Source organism: Pleurodeles waltl, chromosome 4_1 (genome assembly GCF_031143425.1).
Source record: "Pleurodeles waltl isolate 20211129_DDA chromosome 4_1, aPleWal1.hap1.20221129, whole genome shotgun sequence".
NCBI classification, from domain to species: Eukaryota; Metazoa; Chordata; class Amphibia; order Caudata; family Salamandridae; genus Pleurodeles; species Pleurodeles waltl.
This window is the reverse complement of record NC_090442.1, coordinates 262,531,029-262,545,152: the sequence shown is the minus strand read 5'-3', so window position 1 is coordinate 262,545,152 and position 14,124 is coordinate 262,531,029. Positions and strand designations below refer to the sequence as shown.

The 14,124-nt window shown below is 45.6% G+C and overlaps 1 protein-coding gene across 3 annotated transcripts in view; it reads left to right on the top strand.

The window, feature by feature from the left end:
- The window catches only part of PRR5 (proline rich 5), a 500,142-nt gene extending 486,360 nt beyond the window's left edge, over positions 1 to 13,782 (top strand). For all 3 annotated transcript variants that reach the window (XM_069228276.1, XM_069228277.1, XM_069228275.1), the window contains one exon: positions 11,851 to 13,782. In XM_069228276.1, the coding sequence (XP_069084377.1) occupies positions 11,851 to 12,413 (563 nt within the window). In that variant the 3' untranslated portion in view covers positions 12,414 to 13,782. The remainder of the gene's footprint in view (positions 1 to 11,850) is intronic.
- The last annotated feature ends 342 nt before the right edge of the window (positions 13,783 to 14,124 follow it).

Sequence of the window (14,124 nt, the reverse complement as noted above, 5' to 3'; positions counted from 1 at the left end):
TTGGAAATAATGTTAAATAAATAAGATTACTTCTAATTTTAAATTAAGCATAAATATATTTTTAAGTTCTAAAAGTTCATTGATGCGATCTTCAAGAGATTCATACTTAAAAAAAAAAAAAATTGAATACCGCTTTTAAAATTTTAGTACCATTTTTTAATGAAAGGAAAATGATTTAATAACATTTACTAAAAAAAAATAGGAAAATTATAGCGAGGATGCAGCTTTTTAAAACATTTTCTATAATAATTTTAAATTAATATATATATATTTTTTTTTTTAAACATTTAATTTAATTTGATGAGTTATTGTGCTGTAACATCTAGCACTGTTTTTAGTTCTAGGTTAATTTTTTAAAGTTAATTTACATGTTTTATTTTACATGAAACTAATTGTAGCTTTTTTAAAATAGTTATTAAACTTCATTATTTTTCCCTACACAGTACCATATGGCTTAAGTGTGAAAAGTTGCTATTAGTAACTTTATACTCTGAAATCCTGTTCACAGGCTTCATACCAAGTGTTGAGGGGGACATGTAAGTCTGCATCTAGTTTCAAATTTACACTCTGAAATGTTGAAGAGCAAATAAGTATGACATTACTAGTAGATGCTGTAGTAAATGTGCACTTGAGTAAATCTGTGAGTGTAAGTTCACCTTTGTGAATAAGGCCCTGTGTAATAATTAGTAACTAGTAGGCATATGTGTAAATTGGACTTCTTCGCACCTCAAAATTGACTAAGCCCTTTGGACCTTTTCGATTATGTTTCAAGCATACAGGCGAATAACAAAATATATCTCTTTTGTTTCATTTAATTCTTTGTCGTTCGCTTGTCATGCTTCTTAAAGATTTTGGAGGTCCTGCGCACATACATATTTTGGGGCCCCATTTTGACCTTTCAGAAGTAATTAGTTTTAGATATTTCATATCACTGTAACCCTACAGTCATCCACGCATTGCCTGGCTAAGTGCACTTGCACCCCTCAGTGTAGTCAATGTATCCCTTGCACATGGTGTCATTACTAATGCAATATAAACTGGCAAGATCTCCCACTGATGAAAAAAGCAAATCTCAACATTGAAGTCCTTTTCACCTAACAGCCCATCACAAACCAACCCTTCCTCAAAACCATAATTATGTATCCAAACTAGAGATCCAGTTGGTATAGATTCCTTTCTATCTAGCCACGAACCTCTGGGAAAACATTTGGACTATTTCCAGCAAACTGTCATCCAAGCTATGACATCTTATATTAGAAATATGAAAGCATTAATGAAAAAAGCGACAACTATACAAATGTAAAAGCTCCAAGAAATCTGGATGTGCACAATCAATGTGAATCCACTCTATACTTCTCTTCACCAAAATGTAGGCACAAAAGCAGTGTAATGGGCACTTATAAAATAAAATGAATGTCAAGATTTTTTTCTCCAAAAAAGTGAAACTGTGATGGGATTTACAAGTGCACCAACCTATGCTAACATATCCTTTTAGAAATTAGAAATTTAATTAATTTACAATTTCCAGTGGAGCAATAGTCTAATACTATAACTGTGATATATTCATGACTTTTGTTTTTTAATATGGAATGGTTCACAAGAAACCCTGGAGACAAACATGTTTGATCTGAATGCCAAAAATGCCAATATACAATTCACACATTTTGAGAAAATTGAGATACAATTTCTAGATTGAAAACACTTATAAGTGAATATAGAAAGCCAATTGACAGGAGCAGTGGAGTGCACTACCTCAGTTATCATCCCGAACCCTTAAAAACATCTTCTTTATTCTCAATTTATGAGATTAAAAAGAATCACATCTAATGAAAGTGCATTTGAAAAATTCAGGATTATCACAAAGCCAGAGAAGATCATTTCTAGTTTTAGTTGAATGACTTAAAACAATAAAGAGAGATACCCTGTTGGAAAGATCAAATGCGAAAGAACCAACCTGGTTTACAAGTGTTTCTAAATTTCCCACCAAAAATGTAAAGATAAAGTAATCAGCAATAAATGTTGGGAAATGTTATATATAGAAACAGTTTTCAGTGATTTTTTATTTTTTATGAGAAACTATTATATGCTTATCAATGTTCCGATAACATGAAACAAATATTAGCCAACAGGCAAAGGAAAAACTCTGGAATACAATAAAAAGGGACCACCAGATATGGGAAATGCATCCATTGCAACTCCTTTATCCCAGGGAACACTGTGGTACAATCCACATCAAAGCCACAAAAATTGCATTAAAACATCCTGCAAGTTGTGATTCAGAAAATTGTATCTACGATCTAAAATGCCTTTGTTGACTTCAATACATAGCTAAAACTGAAAAAAATCAAAGTGAGAATCCCCAAACAAAAACTAATATCTGCAATAAACGTAGGGACTCCAGAGTGGCACTCCATTGGCTTGAGTTATATCAAAACATTTCCCAACTTCGATTTTAGGTCCTTGAGGTGGTAATGACAAAAGCAGACATGTCGAACACCAAGAGATTGTTCTAATGGGAAATATTAAAGTTATTAAATACACTCCACTGGATAAGGATGAATGACAGACTTGAAATGCCATGTTTTTGTAATTGTGTTGATAAACTTCTGTTGTTTCTAGGGTTGTCATATTTTTATGATTTGTTTGACGGTATGAATTTATAATTGTGTATCATTAAAAGGTAGCACACCACCAGGACAAGTTGTATCATAATCGTTCCTTTTACCAAGCACTTGTCACATTACTGTCATGTTAGTGCAGGGGTCTCCAAATTTTTCTTACATAAGCTCTACTTATGTTCAATGAAAATCATCCCAAGCTACCAGTATTATTGGTGTTGTAATAGTGACCACATGAGGCATGATTACATTAGTGGCTACCATATGCAAGGTTATTAGCAGTGATCACCTCAGTGTGTTAGGCAGGGTAGCCAGCAGTAATGTGAAAACAGATCTGTCAATCTTAAATGTCTTTACATAGGCACTACGTAATCCCTGACACCAAGGTCATATTAGTAATACGTTTTCCCAATTCCAAATTATTTATCACTCAAATATCCACTTTAAATATATTTCCGAAATGCAATCATTATTTCTCCAAATATCTGCGTAGGGCTTTTGAAATTACACACATTTGTCTCAAATACGTACTTCTCAATTTTGTATAACATGTATTAATTCAACCAAGCAAAGACTTCTGTTTAGGAGGCTGGGCTATACACAAGGAAGCTTACTTACAGGAAGCTGGAGAGCTACCAGTAGCTCACGGGGTACTTGTTGGAGAAGCCTGTTTTAGTGCAGGACTTAAGCATTCTCTTCAGTTCATCTTTTTAACATGGAGGGCATTTGTATACTGCAGTCAGATCTGAATAGTGGTCAAGCAGTAGCAGGTCGCATGCACATTTTGAAGAGAAGGTAGTTATTCTGAGGTGTTCCACATTTATTCAACTCCATGGCTGGTGTTTCACTTGAATTGATACAGTGGTAAATCTAGGAATAGCAGCACATCTTAGATCAGTGAGTTCAGTGGGCACCACAAGGCATGTATGATCTAAGCACACTTTTTATGTTCACCTTTTCAACCTGGCGGTCATTTTTGAACTCCAGAGAGGAGACTAGACTAGTAGCTGTGGTCCATGTGCACATTTCAAAGAGAGGGTGGCATATGGCAGTTACACTTTTGAGCACACATATTTATTTAGCTTTACGGCCGGCATCTCACTGGAATTACAACATTGGATAACTGAGTCATAGCTGCATTACTGGCATCAATGAGTGGAAAAAGACATTTCCAGTGTAGGAATGTTATGTCAGTGAGTGATGCACTTTGGATCAAAAACCCTGAAATTAAAAAAAAATCAGACTTGATGAAAAAATTATTTTTTAGCAGTGTTTTCTTGGTTTAAAGCTTTCAGAAGTCTTTCAAGAGAGCACATAGGGCCGAGTTGGTGGGAGCAGCTAGTTTTGGGCTCACCATTTTGACATTTTTATAGTCTCCAGTCTCCACCATTAAGGATTAGGAGTTACAACTGTAGAACGATGTGAGAAAGACATCCTTCTGCAGCAAATCATGTTATCTGTGCCTAGTGGCCCCCATTCTCCATGACCTGGATCCACTTCTGTCAGTTTTAGGGTACCAATATATGTTGGAACAGTGGATGAGAAATCTCATTCTTATTTGTGTGTCTGTAATATGGTATTGTCTGTTTTGTAAATTGAAAAAGCCCACTAGATCCTGCAGTTGCTGGCTTTCACTTAGCCAACAGTCGTAGCCTAGTTATATTTAAAGTAGGATGATGGTAACTTATTAATCTTGTGTGTGCAAGAGAATCTGAATTCTTGCCTACTCCTAGTTTGTTATAACTTTCATGAGTTTTTAAATCTATACCATCATACTGAGGTGTGGTGGCGGGCACTGGCACTCATTTTGGGAACCAGAACTAAGGACCTGATTTAGAGTTTGGCGGATGGGTTACTCCTTCACAGGCGTGACGGATATCCCATCCACCGTATTATTTTCTCCATTGGCTATGATGGAATCGTAATACGCGGGCAGGATATCAGTTACATTTGTGACAGAGTAACCACATCTTCCAAGCTCTAAGTCAGGCCCTTAGTTTTCATCACCATACTGTTATGCAATAGAGAAGAGAAAAAATGGAAAAAGTTGCAGGAAGAGGAATATATGAATACAGTGACAAAGGGATGGTTGAATAAAACACAACACATCGGGAAGTCCAGTCTAACCTGTGTTTAATGCAAAATAGCAATCAGCACAGCAGATAATTAAAAGACAGTTGTAATGTCAACTGACAAGAGTCACTCAGAGCCTAATGCTAAAATACATAAAATTTAGGACAGTTTATATGGGTTTTCTCTCAGTAAAATTGAATGTAACCTAATAACGTGACAGAAACTTGCTGGTTTCATCATAAACCTATCTAATCAGCAGGATAGGATCTTCTCCTAGAGGAAACGGAAGGTGTCCTTGAGACGATATCATTCATGACTACAATACTAAGATCATCAGTCTCCACAAATTTCACTTCCAGTTAGCAGTACTGGAAATGAGGCTACAGTTTACACGAACTTTGCAAATGTGCTACTGTTTTTTGGACCTACTGAAGCGATTAATCAATCAATCAATCAAGAAATTTGTAAAGCGCGCTACTCACCCGGAGGGTCTCAAGGCGCTGGTGGAGGGGGAACCGCTACTGCTCGAACAGCCAGGTCTTGAGTTGCTTTCTGAAGGAGAGGTGGTCTTGGGTCAGACGGAGGTGGATGGGGAGGGAGTTCCAAGTCTTGGCTGCCAGGTAGGAGAAGGATCTTCCTCCCATGGTGGCTTTTCTAATGCGTGGCACGGCGGCGAGGGCGTGGCTGGTCGATCGTAGCTGGCGGGTGGGAGTGTAGAAGGTCAGGCGGTTGTTGAGGTACCTGGGGCCCAGGTCGTGGAGGGCCTTGTGTGCGTGGGTGAGGAGACGGAACGTGATTCTCTTGCTGACGGGGAGCCAGTGCAGGTCTCTCAGGTGTCCGGAGATGTGGCTGTGTCTGGGGATGTCAAGGATGAGGCGTGCGGAGGTGTTCTGGATGCGTTGAAGTCTTTTCTGTAGTTTGGCCGTGGTTCCGGTGTAGAGGGTGTTACCGTAGTCCAGTCGGCTGGTGACGAGTGCCTGGGTGACCGTCTTCCTGGTTTCGGTGGGGATCCATCGGAAGATGTTTCGTAGCATGCGTAGGATGTTGTAGCATGATGATGAAACGGCGTTGACTTGTCTGGTCATCGAGAGGGAGGAGTCCAGGATGAAGCCCAGGTTGCGTGCGTGGTCCGTTGGTTTGGGTGCGCTGCCCAGGGCAGGGGGCCACCAGGAGTCGTCCCAGGCAGAGGGTGATGATCCAAGGATGAGGACTTCCGTCTTGTCTGAGTTCAGTTTCAGGCGGCTGTTCATCATCCTCTCGGCTACGTCTTTCATCCCTTCGTGCAGGTTGGTTCTGGCAGTGGCTGGGTCGTTGGTGAGGGAGAGGATCAGCTGTGTGTCATCGGCGTAGGAGATGATGTTGAGGTTGTGTTGGCGTGCGATGGCTGCGAGGGGGCTCATGTAGACTTTGAAGAGGGTGGGGCTGAGTGATGATCCTTGTGGTACGCCGCAGATGACTTCGGTGGCTTCGGATCTGAACGGGGGGAGGCGGACTCTCTGGGTTCTTCCAGCGAGGAACGAGATGATCCACTCTAGTGCCTTCTCTTGGATTCCGATGTTGCTGAGGCGCTGCACTAGGGTGCGGTGGCAGACAGTGTTGAACGCTGCGGGGAGGTCCAGGAGGATGAGGGCCGCTGTTTCCCCGTTGTCGAGCAGGGCTCGGATGTCGTCAGTGGCTGCGATGAGGGCGGTCTCGGTGCTGTGGTTGGCTCGGAAGCCAGACTGCGAGTGGTTGAAGGATCCATTAGTCTCGAGGAAGGCGGCTAGCTGTCTGTTGACGGTCTTCTCGATGACTTTGGCCGGAAACGGGAGGAGCGAGATGGGGCAGTAGTTCTTGAGGTCGGTGGGGTCTGCTGATGGTTTCTTCAGGAGGGCGCTGAGTTCGGCATGCTTCCAGCTCTCCGGGAAGGTGGCGGTGTTGAAGGAGCAGTTGATGATGTCCCGGAGATGGGGTGCGATGACGGAGTCTGCCTTGTTGAAGACGTGGTGGGGGCATGGGTCGGTTGGTGATCCGGAATGGATGGTGTTCATCGTATGGATGGTGTCTTCGGTGCTGACCGGGGTCCAGGCGCGGAGGGTGGTGTTGGGGTGCGTCGGTTTGGTGGTTGGGTGCGTGGTCTGTGCGCCGAAGCTGTTGTGTATGTCGGCGATCTTGCGGTGAAAGAACGAGGCGAGTGAGTCGCAGAGGTCTTGAGAGGGAGTGATGTCGTTGTTTCCGGCGCTGGGGTTGGAGAGCTCTTTGACGATGCTGAAGAGTTCCTTGCTGTTGTGTGCGTTGTTGTCTAGTCGTTCTTTGAATGCTGTCTTCTTGGTGGTGTGGATCAGCTGGTGGTGTTTGCGGGAGGCGTGCTTGAGGGCGGTCATGTTGTCTGTAGTCGGGTTTTTTCGCCAGGCTTTCTCGAGGGTGCGGCAGTTCTTCTTGGAGTTCTTGAGGTCGTTATTGAACCAGGAGGCTTTCTTGCTGTTGGGTCTGATGGGATGGGTTTTCAGAGGCGCGGTCCAGGCGCGGACGGGCGCAGACGGGCTTGCCTTTGGCGCCTGGCCCCCGCCGCTGCCAGCCCACCCGCCGGTCCTACGACGCCGCCACCCTCCTCGCACTCAACACCAGCCGGAACCCCAGGTGCTGCCGAGCCGCCCCAAGCCGCACCCACGGACCCTTCGCCTGCCAATCCTGCAATCCGCGGCCTCCATATGAGGGGAAGAGGGAGGGAGGAGCAGCTGGGAGGTGGGAGCGGGGCGGCCAATGGGGTGCAAGGGGGCGGAGCTACCGGGACGCGGCGGCGGGAAAACGGGTGGCGAGGGGGTGACGCGGCGAGACGAGGGAAACAGAAAGCAAAAGGGAGCACAGTCAGGGGAACAAAGCAAGGGAGAACAAAACAGGGCAACAATACCAGGGACACAGGCACTCGGGGTACAGAATAAAAAGCGGACACAGGCACTCGGGGCACAAACCAGAGAGGACACTGGCGCTCGCTCGGTCATTAAACTTTGTAGATAGATTTGAGACTTAAGGATACTTCAAATCAATGAGGAAACAAAATCCATATTAGTATACATAAGAATATATGATTGTTTTCACAGGTGGGAAGGTAGGTATGAAAAAACATGCAAGAGTGAGATAAATTGGTAAGACGTATAGGGTGGAAAAAAGAGGTATTCATTCAATCAGTTAATCAACGTGGTCTCATATAGCACAAGCTTCTTACCTGGGGAAGGGGTCTCAAGGCCCTGGGGAGGGTACTGCAGGCCTGGTCAGGCTGTTGCTGGTGGTTGAATAGCCAACTTTTGAGCTGCTTTCTGAAATCCTTCAGGGCAGGGGAGGTGCGCCGGTGGAGGTCGTTCTGAGATCTCGCGTCAGAGGTCAGAGAAGTAGCGACCTCTGTAGCATTTGTGTCTGATGCTGGGAACGTGGGTGAGTAAGGCTGAGTGGGAGGTCTCTGTTTGATTGGTGGAAAGATAAGGGGTTGTTGATGTAGGGGTGTGTGGTGTTGTGGAGGCCCTTCTATGCATGTGTGAGGAGCTTGAAGAAGCATCTTTGCTGGATGGAGAGCCAGTGGAGGGCCCCGGGGTAGGTGGTGATGCTGGTTCTTCTGGGGAGGGTGAGGACGAGTCTTGCTGCTTCATTCTGGATCGTCTGGAGGCATTTGATGAGCTGTTTAGTGGTTTCAGCATAGATCACGTTGCAATAGTCGAGTCACCTGGAGATGGGGGCCTAGGTAACTGTTTTCCTGGTAGAGATGGGGATCCATTGGAAGATCTTGCAGAGGATGTGAAAGCAGACAGAAGAGACAGTGTTTATCTGTTGCTTCAAGGTCAGTTGGGTGTCTAGGATAATCCTGAGGTTTCGTACATGGTTGGTGGTTGTGGTTGGGGGATCGAGGGTGGCAGGCCACCACGTGTCATCCCAGGGGGAGGGCTTGTTCCCGAAGAAGATCTGTTTTGTCTGAATTTAGCTTGAGATAGTTGGTCCTCATCCAGGTGTCGGTCCTAATGTTTTGGAAGTTGGTTTGTGTGGTGATGGTACCGTCTGAGAGGGAGAGGACGAGCTGAGTGTCGTCTGCGGTGGAGTCGATGTTGAGTCTATGGGTGCATGCAATGTCTGCCAGTGGAGTCATGTAGATATTGAAGAGGGTAGGGCTGAGGGAGGAGTCCTGGGGGACACCACAGATGATTTGTTTGGGTGCGGAGACATTGAGAGGTAGGAGGATCCTCTGTGTCCAGCCAGAGAGGAAGGAGGCGATCCAGTTGAGTGTGTTGTTATGAATGCCAGTGTTGTGGAGTCTGGTGATGAGAGTGTGGTGTGAGACAGTGTCAAAGGCTGCAGATGAGTCGAGGATTATGTGGGCCGCTGATGCCCCTAGGTCAAGAAGGCATCTGATGTTGTTGGTAGCCTCGATCAAGGCGGTTTCGGTGTTGTGATTGGACTGGAATCAGAATTGGGAGGCGTCAGGCAAGTTGTTGTGTTCAAGGTAGTCGATGTTCTGGCAGTTGATGGCTCTTTCCAAGATTTTGACAGTGAATGGGAGGAGGGAGAGGGGCGTCGGTAAGCACACTCACTCATTCATTCACACACGCCCGCACATCCATTCACAACACTCATCAACATTTAAACATACATGCACGCACCAAACATTCATTTAAAAAACACACACACACTTACCTTCAGCTCGGAGGTCCCAGAAAGGTTGGGACTGACGCCTTCCCTCTCTGGCTGACCTTAGGTCAGCCAATGATGGAAGGCAGCAGTCCCAACTTCGTCACAGAGTGGGATGAGGTCAGTGAGACTTCTGACCCCATCCCACTCTGTGACGAGGTGTCACTGATTGACACTCACCCTGGGCGCTTCAGGGCTTAAACCTGAAGCGCCCAGGCCGAAGTCAATCGGTGACGCTTCCCCTCATCACCGAAGGGAAGGGCCTCGAGGAACCTTTGCAGAGCCGAGGAGGCCACGCCCATAGGAGCTGTGACCTCTTCAGCCCAGCAAAGTTCAGCTCAGGCAGCCAGGAGTCTGCGCACATGGCGCAGGTCTCACTCCTGGCTGCCTGATCTGAACATGAAGAGTGTCTGTCAGGCTGACCTTTGCTCAGCCTGACCCAACACTCTTCTTGAGGGGGCAAAATGTGAAGGGGGTGTGGCCCCTCCACCCTAAAGGACGGGCCACGTCTGGGGAGGAGCGAGATGGGACTGTAGTTTTTGAGCTTGCTGGGTTCGGCTGGTGGGGCTTGGCCTTGGCGTTCTTTCAGGTGCCGGGGACGGTGGCTGAAATCCTTCAGAAAGCAGTTCAAAAGATTGCAGTATAGAACCGTTCTGTGAATGAGGATCCCATTGTTTCTCCTTCTAGGTTGTATAAACGGTGCCTGCAGGGGTTCGTGGGGCATCCGGAGGAGATGGAGGCCATGATGGAGAGGGTGTCTTTGGTAGAAAGTTGCTTCCATTTGATGATACTATGGTGGGGAGTGGTGGGATAGGGTGTGGGGGTGGTTGAAGTCGGTGGGATGTGGGTCGAAGTTGCTGTAGATGTCGGCGATCTTGTGGTGGAAGTAGTCTGATAGTGTGTCGCAGAGGACTTGGGAAGGGTGGATTGTGTTCTCTGTGGCAGAGGGGCAGGAGAGTTATCTGACAATGCTAAATAGTTCTCTGGCATAGTTGGTGCTTGCCTCAATGTGGGTGGTGAGTGCTTCTTTCTTGGTGTCGCTGAGCCGGTGGTGGTATCTTTGGAGGGCGGTCCTGAAGTAGTCAAGGTTGGCGGTGTTCTTGTTGGAGCGCCAGTGTCTCTCTAGTTTTTCCAATGTAATTTGATGGTCAGAGGTTTTGAGATGAACCATTTTGCTTACTTGGTGGACTTGCTGCTGGTGGGTTCTCTTCAGCGGGGTGGTGGTGTCAGCAGCTGAGGAGATCCAGTTGGGAAGTTATGCACGTGGCATTCAAGGGTGTCTGTGGGGAATGATCTGGCTTCTTTGTGGACGATGATCCAGAGAGTTACAGTGACATTGTTCTAGTTGCGGCGGTGGGGGTCTCATCAGGGCTCCCACCCATCCCTCGATGATGAAGTGGACGATGTTGTGGTCAGTCCAAGTTACCTCTAAGGTGTTGGTGAACTTGGCTATGTCACTGGAGGAGAAGATGGGATCTAGTGTGTGTCCTGGTGAGCCAGGTTTCAGTGATGAACATTGTCGGGTGCGAAGGTGGTGACAGTGTTCCAGATTTCTATGGTGTGCTTGTAGAGGGATTGGACGTTGAGTAATATGCAATGGAGTTGAGGTTTGTGGCTGGGAGTCTGCAGGGTGAAAATTGCAGAGGTTTCAGCGTTGCAGGAGAAAAGGTAGTTGTGGCCGTGCTGCAGTTGGATTTCTGGGTCTTTGGCCTCAGGTTCTTGATCTCGTCGGAGAAGCACCAGTGCCGTGTTGGAGATCCAGGGGTCCTGGCACTGGGTGCAGACGGGCTTGCCTTTGGTGTGCCAGTGACACACCCGCTGTGCGCGACTGCCATTAAGTAATTCCTGGGGGTTGGGTGGAGCGCAGGGAAGCAGAAGGGGAGCAAGGCAGGAGTAACAATGGCAGCAAGCAATGGGCCTGAGCAGGGGCACACATGAATAGCAAAAAAGCGGTAAGAGTGAAGGGCACTGAGCTGCGGGCATTATGTAGTGCTTTACAGCAGTTCCAGGAAGGAGCTGGAGGGGCCTGCTCAATGGGATCGTGCAGCGACTTCATTAAGTAGATCCTGTGGGGGTGAGGCTGGAGGGAAGCAAGGCTGGAAAAATGATGGCAGGACGCGTGGGTCCTGAGAGGGGATACAGAGAAGTAGCAAAAAGTTGAAAGAGTGCGGAGGGGGTGAGCTGGAGAGGGCTAAGCAGGCAGCAGTCTGGGACAGAGGCACTGAGCTGCAGGCGCTATGTAGCGCTTTCAGCAGTGCCAGGGGCCTGATCAAGCTGAAGGGGCAAAATAAGACTAGCCACAGTTGCTGTTCAGAAGCTCTGGTATTTAGTAGCACCCAGGGCTTGGTCCTAAGAAACACTTTGAGCCCCTGCATTTATTCTTATACTAGTTAGTCACTAGTGTCTGTAGTATATATGTTACACTTCTGTTTGTAACATCATGATGAAATCACATCAAAACTGTTGAATAGAAAATCTAATTGTCTGTTTTATGTTTCAATTGCAGAAAAGCGGTTGTTTAGACGGTGTCCAAAATCAGGGGAGATTATCACCAAGAATCCTGTGGTGCGCTCTAAAAGCTACAACAATCCCCTCCTGACCCCTGTGGCAGAGTACGAAGCTGAGAGCGCTACCAGCAATGGCACTGGAATCAGAAGGCACTCTGTATCCGAAATGACCTCTTTAATTGACATGCAAGACTTCTCCAATTTGACCACAATCATGGACAGTGGCTCCAAAATTTCAGTGACTGCTACCAAAGTCCAACCCCCTGGAGACCAGGAGAACCCTCTGACTGGCTCAGCACATTCGACCAGCCTAATAAACGCATCTGAGCCACAGCAAGGACTCTACCACACTCCAGGCGTGCGGGATGAACAGAAAAGTGCTTTCAAGCTCCATAGAGACTCCACTTTGGTACCAGCTCCTTCCTCCAGTCCCGAAACTATAGTGGACCAGATTCTGGAGTCCATTGACTCGGACTCCGAAGGGATCTTTATTGATTTTGGGCGAAGGGGTACGAGCTCCTCGGGGTATAACCTGGACGTGAACAGACAGAGCATTGTGTGATCGATGAGGATGATGAAGGGTCCTTGTTTATCACTTGTTTTTATGACACAAGCCTTTGAGCCTCCTGCAATACCTGCACACTGTTATTAATGGGTGATTTCCAGCAGAGGGAATGTCAGCCTAAGAGCATCATGTATTTACTTATAGCCCTCACACTGAGCGCCTGATTTCATCCCTCTGTTATTACTTTTTTCTTTGTGTCAGGTTAACGTAAGAGCAGAGAGTATCCTTTGAAGACTGATATTGTTAGTGGAGTAACACATTTACTGCCTTCCTTTACTGAGTTCCTTGTCATCGTTGCAGCAGAATATCATGTTTTTAATATCCGCTCCTTGTTCTCTTTCAAAAAATGTTTTGTCTGCAGTCCACCATCACACTAAAAGAGAGCAAACAAGCTAAGCCGCTTCAGAAAATTGAGATGAAGTGCCAGCACCGTCCCTCTGTTCTTTATTGTCATTTACAGCCATTTATCACATCTTCTGAGCTGCAGGTTTTAGAAGTGACATTAGTTTATGTTGTAACTAAGTTCTGTGAATTGATTTGAAGTACAGCAAGATTAAGTGAGTTACTGTTTCAAAAACAAGAATGCACTATTGCTGAGACGAGCTGTATGCTTATCAGGCCAGTGAAACAAAGCCACATGAGAATGCTGTGTTTTCATTCAAAGAAGACGATTTCAAAATTGTGATTTGGGACATTTTGTAGGCTTTTGCTTGTCTTGCTAAACAGGTGTAATTTTTTTTAAAGGCACTATTTCTGGAGTTCAGTTATTTTAAAGATACCAATCAATATGTTTATTTTCCTTCCAAGTTCTTTGGCGCATGAGACCCTCAGTTTTTTTTTCTTCAGAGAATCACCTGTCCATCACCGCCTTATCTCCCACTAAGCCCAAGATCTCCTGCCGCTCGGCACCTTTTATTTGACGGAGATGCTCCTTTGCACTTTGTTCATGCATAGACACTTCGGGATGGAGACGATGCCTGGCACTTCCATGTTTCACGTCTTGTTATCGTGAAGGACCATTTGCTCCATTACATTTTTAAAGTTTTTTTCAGATTTTTACAGTATGGACTTCCAACCACCCGTTGTAGGATCCAGAATCGGTTAATTGTTTCTACTTTTTACACATTTTTATTTTTCTCTGTTGGAGATCTGTAAGCTAGACTCCCAGCCTTTTGAGCTTTCCTGTGTCTTCAGTTTAATCTGACCTGGATTCTGGATGCATGAAATGAAGATCAAATCCCATGCGTTATTTTTATGACGGACAGCAAGTGCGCTGTTAGTTCAAACTACACATGGAATCAAATGTTTTGTGTAGACTGGGTTTTGAAAGGATATGTACCATCATTAAACGTTTTTTTTTAAGTGAGCACTGCGTTTTACTTATGAAAAATTATGATTCCAATTACAATTTTAGGACTCTACTTGAAAAGCAAATGCTGCCGTTTCAAAAGATGGAACTTTAAAAGCAGTTAAGTATTAAAAGTTGTGCCTTGTGTATGGCAGCCAAACCCAGGAGTGGCTTTCCACTTTTACCGGTGAGAGAGTTGCGCTCTACAGAAGTTTGGTGTTGTGGTGTGAACAGTGGCAGCCACCCCAAATTTCAAGGGGAGGGGCGGGCGGGGTAGGGGTAATGGAGGGGAAATAAAATACAATAAAAAAAAAAAACACTTACCTATTTCTGCCGCCAATGGCGTCTCTCTCTTCTTCC